Source organism: Ptychodera flava, chromosome 18 (genome assembly GCF_041260155.1).
Source record: "Ptychodera flava strain L36383 chromosome 18, AS_Pfla_20210202, whole genome shotgun sequence".
Classification (NCBI taxonomy): domain Eukaryota; kingdom Metazoa; phylum Hemichordata; class Enteropneusta; family Ptychoderidae; genus Ptychodera; species Ptychodera flava.
The window spans coordinates 28,669,272-28,688,666 of record NC_091945.1 but is presented as its reverse complement, the minus strand read 5'-3'; the positions used below and the strand labels follow the sequence as shown (position 1 = coordinate 28,688,666).

Here is a 19,395-nt window from a genome sequence, read left to right as displayed (position 1 = left end):
ACTCTTACATTCTGTAGAACTGGTGCAAAGTTCAACATAAGGTTGTGCCCTGTTTTCTGAGTGTTTTCACACCTTGTGGATTTTGTCTCAAAAAGAGCTTTGTTTCGGACTGTAGTGTTAAGTATAGAGTTACCAATAAACTGAATGAATGAAAGAAGTATTGTCTAGAAATTTGAACAAAGAAATAATGTTTGGAGTTGTTCACCGTAGTATTTGATTGCTTAGGGTGAACCCCATTGCAAGTTTGTTGTCAACTTTTCAAGCAAATAAAATCAAAATATGTAACCTGCTTTAGAATATCTTACAGGCTGAATTATACATATTTTACATGTAGAGAGAATATTAGCAATGAAGGTATGGGTAAAAGTTTGTGAAAATACGCAATCAGGACACAAAAGCCATGATAATGTGTTGAAAATTTGGAAACCTTGCAAGTTTCACACTAAATGTATCAGGAATGCCGCCAGTGTATGGTTGTGTAGCCAACAGTAAGAAACAATCATTGTCCTTCTGAGAAAATGTTGTACATCATGTAAGTGCGGATAACAATGCTTTGAACAAGGGAAAGCTCTAGGGGATGCAGTTTATCATTGATATAGGTTGAGTGTCCCAAAGGTGTCTACAGTGTATAGAAATGCTATGAAATGAGTACATTCAAATGACATGTCAACCTTTTGAATGATAAAGTCAAAGTAATCTATACTTGAGTAACGCAGCTGTGTCATTGAAATTAGAAGTGTATAAAAACAAAACCAGCCATGGATGTCTCCTTCAGGGAGTTGCATGAGAGACGGATGTGTGACCAGTGAGAGATCGACAGAAAAATCAATCAGGCGGTGTATGGAGATAAAGCGCCCCCAAACAGATCTGTTGTTTTTATTTGAAGCCTTCAAACTTTCTGTGTATTTTGAGTTTTGTCATGCAATGCTCAAACGTTTCGCAATTTTTACATTAGAAAAATCTGTCTAGGATATTGCAGTAAAGTACTTCTTGTTAGTCTTATGATATGGGTTCTATTCTTTCAGTGTTGCTGAGTGTTTTTTTTTTCTAGCATATGATGATAGTTTTGATATTTTTATTTTCAAACACTATTGAGGGATATGGTTGAATCCATGATGATGAAGATTAATTATGCAGCCTAAGAAATGTATAATTATATATTAGTTTACATCAGAATGACACTAGGTTTCAGTGATTTTTAGTGATTGATTACATGCTGCATGATGCTACATGTCCATGCATTCATTAGCTATACAGATACCTTGTTCTGCCAAGCTTTTGCATCAGTGGGGTCTGAGGGCCCATGGAAGCTCAAAAAGTGGGTCGCTGTTGAAAAAAGGGGTCATTCTCAAGACAGTTATACACTTTATTACGTGCCATACCCGTGTTGTTGTTTCGAAGTTCGAACTCGCAGATTCCATGAGTGCTGCGATTTTATGGTTCTGCCTACAGTCTACAAGGCGAGTAACAGTACTCGTTCGGAAATTCATGTTGTCTCAGGTCATCCTATTTCGTTTATTATTATGCTTTATGCATACTTTGCAAGTCATTTGGTGTTTCTGGCATCGTTGTGGAGCCAGCTGAAATCACGTAACCATTTTTCATGAAGACGTCGAACATGCCTGTGTGACAATTTCAAAACTTGCGTATGATTTTACGCTACTGAGTTTTTATTTGCGTAAAATGTATTCAAAATGCGTACGGCTAAGGAATCAGTATCTGAAGTGAGTTGGGCAGTCTTTTCTGTAGAACTTGAGGGTTTCCTGTAATGCGCATGCTCTATTAATAAAAACAACAACCTGGGGAGCTTCAAGGTGTAGCTGAACGCTTGCCATGCCGTGATGTAAGTCCCGTATATGATCGTTGAGCAGCCCAATGAGTTCATGTTCAAAGAAAAGACCTTCTGACTGTGAAATTAGTGTTTTCAAAGGGCCAACAAAAAGCAGATACTGTTCAAAGTCCAGCGGGACCTCTCAAGAATGCAACCCGACAGATTCTAAATGGTCATCTGTAAACACTTTCCAAATAACATGCGACGTAATGACCAACTGTATTGTGTAGTATTAAATACTGTTACCAACAAGTTCAACGTAGACTCGATCGATTCTCGAATTTTTTGCATCTGTAGTGCCATTGTCTGTACAGAACTGATTGACGTGACGTTTTGTGATGATGAAATACAATGTTGCATATGTTGCTGCGGCCTGCTAAAATCTAAAATTGCAATATCATGATAAATGTCACTTGCAAGCAGGTGCATATGTTCTAATTTTGTCCTGCATTGAACCACATTCAGGCAATACAATGCAATACATGCAGTGCGGCAAGTACGTCGTGACATGGGGCGGCATTTCTCTATGCCTATTAGTTTACACAGTCAATGCGTATTTCAGAACAATTTTGCGTAAAATGCGCAGGATTTTGCGTTAACGGAAACACTGGCCTGCCTCAATGAGGCTGAGTTTCCGATGCATGGCTGCTCAATGTTTTGAGACTGCTCTGTTTCTGACTGATGCGTTTCCGTGTTTCCGATGTGGATGGCAGCGGCGTGCATTGGTTTTCAGTTTCCGAGGATGTAAACAGCTGAGACACGATGTCATGTTCGATCGTATTGTCTTCACTCGTCCGGTTGTTGGATTTGCCTTTTTAGGGCGGAATTGGTCCAAAGAAACTAAGAAGTGTTCTGCCTCAGTGTTGTGATTTATTCACGGAAGCAATTTTCCTTTCCAGAGAGTACTGTGAGGCATTGAATTTAACAGAGACCTGACTGGCTGACTTGAATCTAGCCAACCTAGTTCGCGATTATGCAAATAAAAAATCACTGAAGGTTGCTATGGAAGCAACACGTCTCATGTTCTCACGAGCAGCATGCACGCATGAGCAGCGTGGAATGTCTACTTCCGCGTTTGGCCTTTCGCGTATAGTACGTAAATAAGTGTATTTTTTTACCGAAAGTTTAGTGGGACTGATGGCGCGCTGCGCCTTGCGGACCCGATGATTGATTTTTTGGGGTCTTCAATTTTATTTTTGCGGCAATGGCGCAAGGCCGCGGCCTCAGCAGAACACTGCAGATACCTTTTAAATGCCAAACCATCACATATAAATATGTAAACACTCAAATGGCCAAAAGTCTTGTGGTCATTAACCCACACTTTGATAAATCTTCCTCATACATGTATTCATAGCATCCCCCCTAAATGGGGTCCTATGTTTTTGGGGGACTGCAAACATTAATTTTGATGATTATGCTCCTGTTGAATGAAGTAGCCCAGTATTGTAACCATGTTTTGTAGTAAAACATCTCTTAGATATGATACTATGTCAACTGTTCAAAAGCTGTATATCCAAGTCATTTATATGTAAATTTGTGAAACAGAAACAAAACTACAATTGATCTCACACAGAAAAAAGTGAATCTAAGAAGATACCCCTGTTTTCCCTTGACCAATAGACTGAAGACAAGTATCTCAAAAATACTTGGATTAAAGTAATGACAACAGCAGTGCTCCTAGGATACTTTACATGTAAAAATCATCAGAAAATATGTAACAACATGTCTGTATCATATGGCTAATTTATACATACATGGATTGCATATTTAATATCTACTTTCCTATGTTAACTTTGCAGGTTATATCACCAACAAGACATTCAACTACAGAGAGGAGACAATAATCATAGCTCTCGCCTCCGTCTGCTCAGTTGCCATATTGACCGTTGTATTGTATTTCCTCTACCGCCTGTGGCTTGGCTCCAGGAAGACTTCAATGGCTAATCTCTCCGTGGTGGAAGCACCTTGCCCACCACCTTCATTTGACATGGACAACCTAAAACTTATGAACGTCATTGGACAGGGGCGATTTGGAAATGTCTGGAAGGGATCGCTGAATGAAGGCACGGTGGCTGTCAAAGTATTCCAGGGCCCTTTCAAACCATACTATTTGAATGAAAAAGAAATTTACAGCCTACCTTACATGGATAATGACTGCCTTCTGCAAATGCTGGCTGCTGAGGAGCGCATCACCGTGGACGGAATGAGGGAATATTTACTGGTGTTGCAGTACATTCCCAATGGGTCACTGCAGAACTACTTGCGGAACAACACGTTTCACTGGATGGGGATGTGTGTGCTGGGACAGAGTATGGCCAGTGGTTTAGGTTATTTGCATTCTGAGATCAGCAAATCAGGTAAAGCACTGACTGTAAATTTCAAATGGCTTGATTCTTCAGCTTTTAAAACTGTGCTGCATAATTTTGGTCATCAGACAGGCAACCACTTGTTTAAATCTCTTCATTTAACCTTGATACAACATGTATTGCATAGCAAATATGTTGTTTAGCATCTTCTCCTCAATTAAAATTGCAACAATATTGTTACAATGATGAACTGTCTTTAAAATGCCATCTGTTTATGGATACGACATCATCGCTCTAACAGTATCGGTTAGTCCGGCCAATACTGGCAACTTCTACACACAGAATGGGCTAATGTGCAGCGTTTTGGAAGCTGTTATCCAGTTGGTTGGCTGAATGTGACCATTATAACTGAATAATACAAATAGACTCCCTAAGTTGCCATGAATAGTGACAATCAACCAATCAGATATAAACTTCCGAGCACACTGCATATCAGCAGGATAGAACTGAATAGGTATCACTCACACCTTTGCTTCTAACATCTCTACACCATTGAAAAGACTAATGATACAACTCTTGCTGATTGTTTCCCTTTCCCATCTGCCGTCTTTGTCTTGATAGCAAACAGGGCTACCTGACATGACCCTGGACCCAGTTTAGTACGGGCATTTGGATGACCTGAGTCTATCCCTGGAAATATTGGTAATCCAAACATATTTTTGATATCAAAAGTCATGTGCTGTCACTAGAAATTCACAATTATCCTGTCTTTTTCTGATGTGATGGATTACAGGAAAGCGGAAACCAGCAATAGCTCACCGGGATTTCAACAGTCGCAACATCCTGGTAAAAGGAAATAACACATGTGTGATTGCAGACTTTGGGTTTTCCATGCAGCTGTCTGGCTCTAGAATGGTAAGACCTGGAGAAGAAGATACTGCCTCAATCAGTGATGTAAGTTGTTCTTTTGGAGTAATAGACATACATTGTTTGTGTGAAGTGCTATGTAGTGGTGTTCATGTAGGATTTGTGTAGTGTTTAGGTGTGCAAATCTACACACAAATACACACAAACATACACATGCATACACCCATAGACATACATACCTAGTAACCTACATACATCCATACACACACGTTCATTCATTCATTCATTCATTCATTCATTCATTCATTTCTGACTGTGTTGTGCACATCATCTCCAGTGTTACATTGAGTGTTGACAATTGCACAGAAGAGATCATAATGTCTTTCTTTGTGTCGGTGAAAATGGGGAGAGAATATCCCATCAACCATGGCAACTACATTTTTAAATTTTCTACCTGAACAATAGGGTTGATCAAAATGGTAGACATGGGTTAGTTGAAGTCGACCACTTTGAAACCAAACTTTGCTCTAAAGGCCATTTATCACATTCAGGCTGGTTGTCCATGTTGGTGAGTTTTTGGCAGAGTTTGTGACAGCCACTTTATGTGTTGGAGATCTCATAAAACTAGGCACAGGATTTCTTAATGGTGGCATATCTTCACAGGTTGGTACACTTCGGTATATGTCACCAGAGGTGCTAGATGGTGCTGTCAATTTAAGAGACTGTGAAGTTGCCTTGAAACAAGTTGATGTTTACGCCATGGGATTGGTCCTCTGGGAAATCGCAACCAGGTGCTATGATCTTTTCCCAGGTGAGCTTCGTAAATTTGGATTTCTCACAGAGAATATATGGATAACACAACTCCTTTACCATTTTTTGATAGAATAAGTGAATTGGCCCATGTAAACCTGTTCACCCCCAATCTGCTGTAAACAGGTCCACAGTCAACACTGATAGCAATGGGTTTGGGCTAAACCATGATGGTGAAAGGGTTAATTAAAACACAATAGTTTTTTAGCAGAAGTTTATTCTCCTCTGTGCTCCTTGAAATCAGTCAGTCTTTTAACTCTGTTTGTTAGTCCTCGGTCCTAGACTATATTTTATTTCTGCTAATGTACCAATGACAAAACTCAGACAGAATCAGTTTTTTGTTGATTGAATCAAATATAATTGATTTAGCAATTGAATGAATCCATGTGAGCAAGCTCAATTAGGTTTTTTCAAATATTACATTATGTTATCGTAAATTAATTTTACAAGCAGCACAACAAGGATGTGGCCTTGCATTGAACAAATTACTTAAATTGAATTCTGATTGAAGTGTTTCACTGAAGATTAGTCGTTTGAAAGGCTTAATTGCAAAAAGCAATCAAGTTATCAGCTCATCTCGTTTATTTCTTCATTCATACATTCTTTCATTCATCGGCGTACTTCATCATCTTGACATGTTTTCCCCCTCCTTTGAGCAGGTGTACCAGTGCCAGATTATCAACTGCCTTTTGAAGCGATAATTGGTCAGCATCCAAACTTTGAAGAAATGCAGGTGTTAGTGTCCCGGGAGAAGAAGAGGCCGCAATTTCCTGATGCTTGGAAGGAAAACCACCATGTAAGCAAACAAGTAGAGTCATGCCGTAGCCAAAATACATGAAGTACATGCCACAGTACATGAAGTTGCCCTTTATGCAAAGTATTACTGTAAAACACTTTGTATTAGCTGATTTTAGATTTTCAATGCAACCAGTGGCTTGTTAAATTTAGCCAAAAAGACATCTTGACCATAGTAAATATGAAGAAAAGTTTACATTAGGGGCATCTTAAATTAGCAATTTTAAACACTTGGCTAAATTAGCTAAAAAAGGATGCTAGCCAAAAAGACTTATTTTACAGTAGGTTCATTGCTTGGAAGGTCACCTTACCAGTTGTGGCAAACCAGGCAGTGCTGATTATGAAAGTAGTTTAAACTGGTGGACTAGCCAACGAACCTTGTACATAATGCAGAAATAAAATAACAAGTTTTAAAAATTGAAAAAAAACAAACAAACGAACGAATGTCTTGGCCATATTCATGACAATAGGCATTGGTGAACTGTTGACGATGAGAATTGGGCTAGTTCCAGCTGTTCAGAGCTGTTATGTACATACTTGTAAAAGCTCGAAGTTCAGTAATATTTCTGGTTCAAACCAGCAACCTATGGTACCCACTTCATAGCAAAGATGTTGGATTACAAGCACATTTTGCTGCATCCATCACCTCAAGTTAAAGGTGGTTTAGTAATCAAGCTAACTGGTTACAATTTTGATTAACACCAATTCATTGCCTTATGTTAAATTAGAATGTTTGATGGTATCCCATATGTTAATGGTCATGGAGACCATAACCACAAACATACGGATGCATGCAAGAGTACACAAGAGAACGGTGTATTATGTTTATCTTTCTCGTTGCAGGCGGTACGGTCTTTGAAGGAAACCATGGAAGACTGTTGGGATCAGGATGCCGAGGCAAGGTTGACAGCCCTCTGTGTAGAAGAACGTATGTTGGAATTGATGACTTTATGGGATAAGAATAAAGTGGTCAGCCCTACAGTGAACCCAACATCCTCAGCAGGAACTGGCACAACACAGACAACCACAGATCGGAATATCAATCTGCAAAATGACCACCATGGAATGGGTGGTAACGCTGATGACGGCATCAACACCACGGACACTGTGGATCACAACAGTAATTTCACGGGCATGCAGCATCATGCCGGACGTGGCCGTGCAGGTGACGTGCAGAACGCCTCTGCACAAGGTGAGGAGATGTTGCTGGATCGCAATGCCAATGTTGAACACGCTGTGCCTCCGCAGAGAACTGTAAGTAGGGAGCAGTCAACGTCAGTCAGCTCAACTGCTGAGCGGAACGTCCTCAGCAGCCTTGGATTTGATCGCCACAGCCGCCATCTTTCACCGGATACAATCAGTACAAGTTTGTCTGCGACGTCCGACATTAACCTTGGAGAGTTCAGTTGCACTCAGACTGTTGATCCAAAGAATCTCCACTATTCTGATGAAGACATGCAAGGTGCTACAACAGACTTGAAATTTAGTGGAGGTTATGGATCGTCGCTAGAGTACTCAGTGCAAAGTGAGCCCTCCACGTCACCAAGTAGACCCCTGGTGTCCGCAGAAATGAGGCCGAGCCTTGCTAGAGACCAAATGACGGACAACTTATCGAGCTCCAATGTGAGTGTTAGGCCTAAACAACAGAACGTTCTTCAGCGGCATACCAGCATCCCATCCTGGGGTCAGTTGACCGTAAACCAAGCACGTGCACGCTCCATCAGTGCTGCCTCTCGAGGCAAATTTAAGACTGATACCAATAGACACCGCGAACAGCTTGTAGCGCAGAGGTGGCAGAACTTTGGGGACAGTCGACTGCCACACATGCCAGGTGGAATGACTGTAGAAGGACAGGTCGTTAACCCCTTGAGCATGAGTGACTCAGGGGATTCAATGCCGCCAGTTCAGAGCACAAGTCAGTTAGAATCGTACATGGGTGCACAGGCTAGTCATCCGGCACCCAGTGCCCAAGTACTTCCACCAGATCGTGTCAAAAGGCCAACTTCTCTGGCGCTCAGTGCTGGACTCAACGGCATGAAGAAGAAACTTGTTGCAATGTATGTGCCTCACTCTAGCCGCAGCTCCAAGAGTGCGGTCCAGACGGGTATCGCGAAAATGGAACCCAACGAACCCCAGTGTTATCAAGTGACAGTGTCACAGAATGACCGGCGAGGGAAGTCAAAGGGCAAAGGTAGCAAAGTAACAGCAGCGCAGGCCACCAGGGAATACAGCAGCAGGGATTTAGAAAGAGGAGTTGCTCAGGCACAGCCGCAGGAACCTCTTGTAGTGAATGTACCCGTCGTCCCTCAGCCGAGCAGAATGAGACGAGATGGCTATGAACCTGTCAGTACGCGGGGAGATGACAGCATTGAAGAAGCAGGGAATGGCCCACGAATAGAACCGCGGTCAACTGCATTGTCTCTGTCCTCTGAAACGTCCTCAGAAGAATCCAGACCACACCCTGATGTGTTGGAGATAAAAACCGAAAAGAAAACAAAGAGGAGAAGCACTCCTTACAAACTTATAACTGGCAAAATGGCTGTCCATGATGAAGGGAAGAATGGCACAAAAACGGGTGCAAAAGACCTGCAGGGTTCAAATGAAACCTTCAGTGTCAAAATGCGGGAAGGTCGGAAAAAAGGGAAAGACAGGCGTAAAGTTGTCAGTGTTGACATTGACTGCATGAATAAACTGTCCATGTCCAGTTCAGACCCAAACATAGTGCCCAAAGGTACAACACTGAGCAGTAGCCAATCAGAGAGTTCCTTGCATCAGAATGGGAACTCTGAGCAGTACCCCAATAATAAGGCCGACATGATTGGTCAGGCACACAACATAAAGTCACCTCAGAGTAACAATGAAAAGAATAACTCGCAGGTTGCAGGTGGTCCGGACAATTATAGTGCAAACAATAACACCTCTGTTGATAAGGTGAATTCACAGAATTCAGAAAAGGTTGCCAATGGTGACATCATCAAATCTCCATTGATACCCAATGGTCACCCTGTCAGTGTGGCAGACGGTCAGTATCAGCTGAACGAAATTCACGACACAGTGGTCAAACCCCCACCAAATGCTGTGGAGACAAATGACGAGTTGTCATTCAGAGTGTCCTGTTTGTGAAATGTAGAGGAGAGAAATAATCTTTAAAAAGCAAATCTACCAATCTGTTCCATTAAGGTTCATAAAACATCTCTTGATCAGTCCAAGTATACAGCCTAAGTTTAAAAATTTGAGATGTTGCTCTGTCCTGTGAGCAAAGACCTTGCATTCACAGTAGACAGAAATGTACATAAACAGCAGTTGACATTTTTTTGGGTTCTTTTTCCTTTTGTCCAAACATAGTGGTCTTCATGTATCACTACTTGTTGAGTCAGGGGCTCAAATAACAGATCTCAAACCGTCAAAGTCGGGCATTGTTTGGTAAAATCAGTAGTGCAATCTGAGATATGAGAGCAATGGTATTTCTGTAGCACTCAGAACAATGCTTCTCAGTGTAGTATCGGACATGTAAATGAAGGGGTTCAACCACCGACCGTTGAAACAGTTTTGAACACTTCAAGTGTTTGCCTCACTTCTGTTGAAGAAATTCACTTTTGGCTGTGGTACTAAATGTTCAGTGAATCTCAAAATGGTTCAGTAATATCAACAGAAACATTCAGAAATGCCCCTGTACTCCCACTTCTGTAAGGTTTTTCAGCGTTAAAGACATTTACCTCACTTAAAGTTACCTCCGACCTCCTTTTGTAAATATCAAACAAGTTTACTGAATTCACAATAATTGGAATGCCTTCAGGTATATTAAAATCACAGTGACATTGTTACAATACGTTAGAGGTCATATTCAAACCGCCATGACTATTCAAGGGTTCAAAAATATCGGCTTTTGAATTCCTCGTTAAGTAGTAATGAGATCAAAGGTTTTCAATTCATGACCTTTGCGGGCAAAGTTATCATCCTGTTCCTTATACAGGAGACAAGTTCAGAGAATCATGACAGTAGTGAAACAAGAATTTGAGTGAAATTGTTGCATAATTCTAAAGAAGAGAAAAACTTTATTCATTTGCTGTATGTACAAAGCAATATATTCTGAACTACTGTCACCACCAATCTGAGTTCACTACATGTATATTATCACTAAACTTAGATCACTGTCTGTTAAACAGTGAAATGGTGGATGAATACAGTATGTCACATTGTGTCAGATTCTCGCTAGTGAGGCCTGAGCGTGGACTGAAGTCTGCCATATTGTGTGTGGTCCCAGAGCACAGTATATGATGATACTTGTCTCCATGGGTTTCAGTTGGCTTGTTGTCATATTTTTTTACCACTGTTTTGGAAAACTGTTCACAGACTGTGCCGTAAGTCTGTCGCTCAAGTACCCATTAGGCTGTATCATAATCTGCTGATTAATATATTAGTAAACAATAACATGAATCAAGTACAGGAATATATAGGCTGTTCTTGACGCGGACAGCCACTTGGGAAATAATAGCTAATTTTACTGCTCAAATGAATAAATGAAAAAGCAGTTTCACAAGACTGCTGGGGATGAAAATGGTTAAAAGCACTTTGGTAAAAAAATTGTAAAACAAGTTTTAGAAAATCATTTGTGAAGATTTTATGTAAATGATGCAAAGCCATTTTTGAAAAATTTTATTAAGGTTATTGTTGTGTCCAAAGTTTGTGACAGTTCAGACGCAGTTGATGTCATGTTTGGGTGAGTGAAGGTGTTGTGTCAGCTGTGTATAAAGTCTGTCACACTGATAGAAAGGAACCAAGGACTGTACATGGCATTGTTGCTGTCAGTCTATTATTGATGCCAATAACCTGTACTTATTTATGTCAAGTTTTACAATGTCCGTGACAAAATGTCATTGGCTCAGACCAAGTGTACAAAATTTCATTGGCTCAGCCTAACTGGCAATCGGATTTTTCGTGATGTACCAGATTGCTGATATCTGAACATATATGCCCACTACCTATAGTCAAGAAAACTTGTGTTGGTTAAGTAGTGCCCTCTTGAGGCAGGCTAGTAATACACTTTGTTTTTTTATGCATGACTTGTTTGGCAAGTCACAATAGAGCACATTTGTTAATTGCAAAAGATATTTTGAAAACTTGTATAAGTATTTATTGAAAAAAAGCTGATTGCGTTCAGTTTCTTATAAGATTGAATATGGTTCTTTCTCTGAGAAAGGAATTAGCGGGAAAGAGCATGGTGGTTTTATTGTAAAAAGTGAGGGTTATGTTAGGTTTACAAAGCAGCATCACTTATATCTCAAGCTTGGCTGTTTCAGCTATGAGTACATGTTATTGATATATTTCTATTTTGTGCTGATCATCGCCATCACATTCATAGTCGTCATGGTAGATGTCTTTTAACATTGCTAGGCCAGGCTTTCTGTTCTTGGACCTGTTTTCTTTCATTTTTTTGTAAATAGAAAATTCAACTCTAGCAAGTGTATGGATGACTCAGTATAGCTGTATGTTTAGTCTAAATGTAGTGTTTATGAGTGTACCTATAAGAGGTAATGTGAAAAAACAAATATATTTCTGAAAAATGGAGTTGTCAAAGTGTGCAAAGATTTAAAAAAAAAAAAGAAAGACAAGTTGCTCATTTTGTTTGTTTAATAGAGCATCTTTGAAGTAATTAGCAGAATCACTTCAAGAGTTGAAACCACAATGAAAACGCAATATTAGTTGATTTCACCCGTGGTTTTGTCATTCTTTTTTAGCATTACCGACAGGGCTGTATGCTTTTTGTCCAAGACCTGAAAAGAATTGTACATAAAAAAAGTCGGTCTGAAAACAAATTTTCCGTTACTATGGTAACCCCAACCTGCCTGAGCTGGATTGTTTGCAGTCCGTACCACTACGCATTATTGGAGTATTGTGTTTCTAGGTATGAATTCACATAAACTGCGCAAAATGCCTTTGCGATTCCAACTTTCACCTTTGAATTTATGAGAGCAATTTTAAATTTTACCGTGAGATTTTTAAAAAAAAGTAAACATGTAAGAGCATATGCGTGAACTCTACTGTGCAAAAGGAGATAATTGTGCAAATCAAAAGTTTTATTTCTATCTTGATGTCTGAAGCAGACATAAAAAATGTTTCACTTTGTGAATTTCTTTCTCTCTCTCTTCCTAAGAGGCCTAGCCTTTTGATGTATGTCTGGAATTACTTTTATGGTGTATAAAATACAACCCAATTATGTTAAATGTAGCTTATGAAATGTATGTATGTAGAAGTATATATAAGACATAGATCAGACAAAACATATATATCATTAGTTTTTGAGGGTAGAGGTCACGTAAATGATGTATGTAATGTTCTGTACTTAATAAAAGATCTGGAATTCATTTTTTAAGCTTTATGAGCATGTAGATTTGAAAATGTATGACCATTGTTTGCATTGTCCTCTCTTTAGTATTCAAAAGTAAGCATTTAGTTGAGGGATGAAGTCGCTCTTTTTGCATGCATTTATTTTTGTCAGTTTTGTAGGACTTGAGAAGTCAGAGATATTGTTTGACATCTTGGAATGTGCTGTTGCTGTTAGGTGCCTCTGATAAAATTGTTTGCCATCCTCAAATTTTCCTCAAACATACCCTCCTGTTGGGTAAGAAAAATAAATAAACAAATAAACAAACAAAACAATATAATCACATACACCAAATTTTTTAGTGTATTTCTTTGGCAGGGTAAAGAAAATAGCTGTTTTCAATTTGCAATACCTTATTCATTGTGTATTTCATCATTTTGTGTGAAAATCTTACTCACCCACAGACCGCAAACAAGAATTTTATCAAAGGTGCTTTGGTGGGGTTTACAAAGCTGTAGCTTGAATCCCGCCAACAGACAAAACAGATGCAGAAACCAGTGATTTAATTGCTTGTATCTACAAAAAATCCATGCTCATCAACTAACAACTGCTTTTTAGTAAATTGTAGACTTACCTTACAGTACACCAAGGTTTTATGAAGTACTCATTGTATCTTTCATGGAGGTTATTTGATCACCTTCTGTTATCAGTGTTTGATATGAGCCCCATTGTTTTCAATAGCACAGTGTGTTTCACCTAGGTTCCGCAACTCAGCATATGAGGCGGACACAATCCACGTACAAAACAAACTATTAGCTTGGGTATCCAGCACATCTGAAAGTCACCCACTCATTATGGGACAGCCACTCTGTCTAGACTGAGAGATACACTTTATCTACAATGTGTGGCTTTTTAATTAGTTTCTTTTGAGAATACCTTCACCTCTAGAACTCTTAGCTGAAATTGTAAAAAAAACCCCAGTTACATTGTAGATCAAGTGTATCTCTCAGTCTAGACAGAGCGGCTGCCCATGCTGGTTTATTTTAATTAATCGATGAGTCGGTGGCTTTGAAATGTGTCGTGATACCCAAGCTAATCGTATGTTTTGTACTTGAAATTGTTCGTCTCATACACTGAGTTGTGGTACCTAGGTGAAACGCACTGTAAGTGTAGAACTATGATATGGAAAATGGGATGACATAGGTAAAAAGATATCTTGTTTGTTCTTGACCCCAATAAACTGCCCCAAAATTGTGACTTTGTCCCCTTTCTACAAGTGATAAATCTGCCTTGATGGTACAGTGTAATTATGTCAGTAGACCAGTATGTTACAAAAGCATAATATTCTACTTCTGCTGTCGTTTTTTATGCCTGGTACCACTGAAATTGAGTTTAACACAGTCCAGTGTAATCACAGGGGCATGTTCCAATTCTCTATGATTTCACTGTTCAAAGCTTGAAGATGCTCAATTTTTCAACCCTTGGATGAGGGAAATGTACATTGTATATAGGCGTGCCTTCTAAGCCCTGGCTGCAACTCTGCAAAAGATAAAAACTGACTCTACAATAAGCTGTAAAAGAAATAATTCTAAAAGTAACACCATATTTGTCAATTCAGTTGTTATTCAGTCAAAAGTTATATTTCCAATTGTTGTGTCAGAGTGGAACTACTCAATGAGTTTGACTTTGCTCAATATCTTGTGTAAATGCTCCGTTGTCTTAAACCACCTGGAATTGGACTACCACGATTTAAGATGATCCCCTTTTTTGCTCAACTTCATTTCTTATAAAGCTTCCTTTATGCATTCAAAATATTTGCCAAAGTTAGAGGTTTATTCATACAGAATTTGCAAACCGACCTTGACAGTATTGCTGTCAGTGACTGAATTTCATCGTTTCTTCATCCCTGTCTGCAGCACTGAAACAAGTTGCATAAAATTAATCGAGAGTTGCGGTTGCACGTTTGCTTTGGAAATGCTTCCGTACCATAATGGAAGATATTTGAGTTGCTTCCAGACAAAAAGTAACATCACTAAACCTGGATAAAAGTGTGACACCTTTTAGTCCTCAAAATGTTCATTTAGTTTGAAGACACACCATCGAAGGAAAGTCAATTTAGTCTATTTCACTCGATTTAGTAGGGACTGGATAATGTTTTCTGCTGAACTTGCTTGAACCCATGAACCCCCCCACCCCCTACCTCTGACCTTGTGTTGAGAGTTACAGCCAAGCAGGGTGCAAATGGTTAGAAAATGCCATGTGTTACACATAGTGAATGTATCATCCTTTCACAACAGTTTCCAAAAGAGTAAGCCATCAGAAAGACTGCTTTTATCCCTGTTTTCACACAAGCAGCTGCAGACGATTTTTTGATTTGACGTAAAAAAGAGACGCAATAAATTATCGATAATTATCAACTGGTGTGGTTATATTTGTTTACGAGGGCACACCACACATTGTCGATGGAAAGTCATGATGAGACCCCAGACTTCAAGGTTACAGTGGAATCCATATTTCCATTCAGGCATTGAAGCTCATTTCTTTTAAATCAGTCAAAAATAATCCCACCAGACATGTCACATGGCTTAGAACATACATGTAATCAACATTCATACAGAAGTAGATTGGTGTTTCCAATGAATAGTCTTCCAGTCTATCCTGTATACTCTTATGTCCCACCATTTTGTCATAAAAGTTTGCATGCCTAATTAACTTAATGCATATCAAAGTAAAGTTGAAAGGTCAGCAGACGTAGAATGGTAACAATGTAACAAATGTGCCAGGTTCAACACCTGCAGTGAAGACAAACTGAGAACCATTTATTAGTCCCCACGGACACCGTCCGGGGGGACTTATAGGTTTGGTCATGTCCGTGCGTGCGTGCGTGTGTGCGTCCGTCCGTGCGTCCGTCCGTTCACGCAGATATCTCAGAGATGCAAGGAGCGATTTCATTCAAACTTGGTACAAGGATTACTTCATATGTCATACAGATGCACGTCGATTTGTTTTGTGATACGATCCAATATGGCCGCCAGGCGGCCATTTTATTACGATATTTTCATGTACAGAGCCATAACTCAGACATGTTTCAACTGATTTTATTCAAAGTTGGTACAAGGACATTGACCAGTGTCATAGATATGCATGTCGATTTGTTTTGTGATACGATCCAATATGGCCGCCAGGCAGCCATTTTATTACAATTTTTTCATGTACAGAGCCATAACTCAGACATGTTTCAACCAATTTTATTCAAAGTTGGTACAAGGACATTGACCAATGTCATAGATATGCAACTTTATTTGTTTTGTGATCGGATCTAATATGGCCGCCTGGCGGCCATTTTATTACGATTTTTCATGTACAGAGCCATAACTCAGACATGTTTCAACCGATTTTATTCAAAGTTGGTACAAGGACATTGACCAATGTCATAGATATGCATGTAAATTTGTTTTGTGATACGATCCATATGGCCGCCAGGTGGCCATTTTATTACAATTTTTTCATGTACAGAGCCATAACTCAGACATGTTTCAACCAATTTTATTCAAAGTTGGTAAAAGGACATTGATCCATGTCATAGATATGCATGTCGATTTGTTTTGTGATACGATCCAATATGGCTGCCAGGCGGCCATTTTATTACAATTTTTTCATGTATAGAGCCAAAACTCAGGCATATCTCAACCGATTTTATTCCAAGTTGGTACAAGGACATTGACCTATGTCATACATATGTACCTCTATTTGTTTTGTGATACGATCCAATATGGCCGCTAGGCAGCCATTTTATTACGATGTTTTCATGTACAGAGCCATAATACTCAGACATGTATCAAGCGAATTTATTCAAAGTTGGTACAAGGAGATTGACTACTGTCATACATATGCATGTCAATTTGTTATGTGCGGCCATTTTGTTACGATTTTTTCATGTACAGAGCCATAATACTCAGGCATATCTCAACCGATTTTATTCAAAGTTGGTACAAGGACATTAACCTATGTCATACATATGTAGGTCTTTCTTGTATGTAGGTCATTCTTGGCCATTGAGCGCTATCTGTAACAAAGTATTTTTATCACAGACCTAATTAATGAAGAGGACTCTATCCTCTCTGAGGACATGTAATCAAAGTACCCATTAACAAGTGGGGACTGTGTCTCAACGATGACTTGTTCTTTTTATTATGGGAGTTCAAAGTACACATAAGTCCAAATACTGTATCATAGATATACTCAACAGAGACAGTTGCACAAATCTTTCACAGCCATTCTTTAAGCTCTTGCAAATTTCAACTTTTGTTTTCAATAAGGGACCGTTCAGTTTTTACGGCCGGGGGGGGGGGGGGGGGCGGCAAAATCTTGTCGCCGGTGTTCAAAAAAATGATGACCCCCCCTGCATTTTTCGCGAAAAAATGATGACCCCCCCTTTGTCAGACGAAAAATTTGACGACCCCCCCCCCCCCCCCCCCCCGCTGAAAAATAACCAAAACCCATATGTCAAATTTACCCGCACGGTTTGGATTTGAACTCCGGTACGCGGCGCACTTTATTCGTGTAGCAGAGATGCCAGTGTACAAACTTCTCAGCCACATCCATGCAAACGTCTGTTAATTAGGACTACTGTAGGGCAATTTTTAACTTCATTTCCACAGACAACTTATGTCCATGGACATTGTATAAAGTAAACTTTATTGGAGTGGTTCGCCAAAGGCAGCCCTCTGGTTAAGAGGGTCATGGGCCATTACGTAAAGTCAACTTTATTCTAGTGGGCAACCAAAGGTGGCCCACTGGTAAAAAGAGGGTCGATCATGGCCATTGCATGAAGTAAACTTTACTGAACAGGGCCGCTGAAGGCGTCCGGCCGTTAAGGTGGTCATGGGGTATTACAATAAAGTAAATTTATTGTAGTGGGCCGCCGCAGGCGGCCCGCCGGTAAAGAGGGTCGATCATGGCCATTGCATGAAGTAAACCTAATTGGAGTGGGCCGCCAAAGGCGTCTGCCCGCTAAGAGGGTCATGGGTAATACATAAAGTATATTTATTGTATTGGGCCGCCAAAGGCGGCCCGCCGGTAAAGAGGGTCAATCATGGCCATGGCAGAAAGTGGACTTTATTGTAGGTATTATGTTTTTGAAAATGTGGTGACCCCCCCTTTCCTACCAGTGAAAAAGTGATGACCCCCCCTTCTTGGATTCCAAAATTATGATGACCCCCCCCTGGATTTTGCCGGCCCCCCCCCCCCCAGCCGTAAAAAACTGAACGGTCCCTAAGGTAGTTGTTTTTTGAGAAAGAAATGGTCATTTGTAGGCTTTGTGCATTCCTTGACAGAGCTTTCTCTTTGGTGTAACTTGACCGTGAATTGCCTCTAAGCTTTCTAACAATAAAGTGCTGTAAAACCAGAGCAATCTGTCTAGTCTATTATTATGCCTGTGACGCATCTATCATACTCTGCGCTGGCAGTGGGGAACAACATTTAATGTAGTGAGTGCCTCCAAAGTGAAAAACTTTTGCTCAAACTTTCCTCAATGGAACCTAAACCATTCCGTGACAAATTAAAGATCAAGAGTCAATGTCCATATTTTGGTACTACAGAAACAAACTGCCCAGCATTTGTCAATATTTGAAATTCAAAATGGCCACCATCCTTGTAAACTCTATCGGGACTAATAAAAGTGTGTATTTTCGAAAGACTAAGCCTGAAATTTTTGTTACTCCAAGAGCTTTAAAATGAACCCCCTCCCCACTTGTGATAGACCAGTAAAGTACTAAAAAATTCAGTCCAATGTCTGTCCCCAAGATGCATTATTAAAATTTGGAAAATTAGGAAAATTATCAAGCATTCAGAAATGAGGTTCACAAATCCCGTCTATGATTTCATTTGCACAGTTTGCAATTGGGATCATATTGGATTCACCACAAAACTGACTTTCAGGCACATGTTATCGTTATTTCATTACAGAAAGGTGTATAATTTTCAGTTTGTCCAAACCGAACCAAACAAAATGCAATGATTCTGAAAGACTGTAGCGCATGGAAAACCATTCTGCTCAATAGCAAATTTCAGTTTTACCACATGGACTGGAGTAATCTGGGTGTTTAAATGTCGTTTGTGTTGTGATTGAATAACAAAATTAAGAATACAAGTATTTTCTTTGTGTTGATTCATTTCTACTGTCAACCTTCGAAATAACTATAACATAAAATAAATATTGTAAGCTTTGAAGGTGCCAAGAAGATAAGAGTACACTGCTACTGGGACAGTATGGAATGTAATGGAATGGTCTCTGTATTCTTGTCTGGAATCTTGGGTTGCTGGGTAGGTCCACGACATGAGAGAACGAAAGTATTTCCGTGATATGTCAATGAGGGCTCTCACATCATGCTCCTCACAAGCTTGCTTCTCTGATTATATTAGGTTTAATTGAAGAAGAAACAATGCTGAAAGACAAAATC

General features: G+C 39.8%; 1 protein-coding gene across 2 annotated transcripts in view; it reads left to right on the top strand.

Annotated features, from left to right (window-relative positions):
• LOC139117307 (bone morphogenetic protein receptor type-2-like) overlaps positions 1–14,191 on the top strand; it is a 102,461-nt gene extending 88,270 nt beyond the window's left edge. For both annotated transcript variants that reach the window (XM_070680296.1, XM_070680297.1), the window contains exons 4-8: positions 3,631–4,188; positions 4,931–5,091; positions 5,668–5,815; positions 6,474–6,610; positions 7,453–14,191. In XM_070680296.1, coding sequence (XP_070536397.1) covers positions 3,631–4,188; positions 4,931–5,091; positions 5,668–5,815; positions 6,474–6,610; positions 7,453–9,732 — 3,284 coding nt within the window. In that variant the 3' untranslated portion in view covers positions 9,733–14,191. The remainder of the gene's footprint in view (positions 1–3,630; positions 4,189–4,930; positions 5,092–5,667; positions 5,816–6,473; positions 6,611–7,452) is intronic.
• Positions 14,192–19,395: the final 5,204 nt, after the last annotated feature.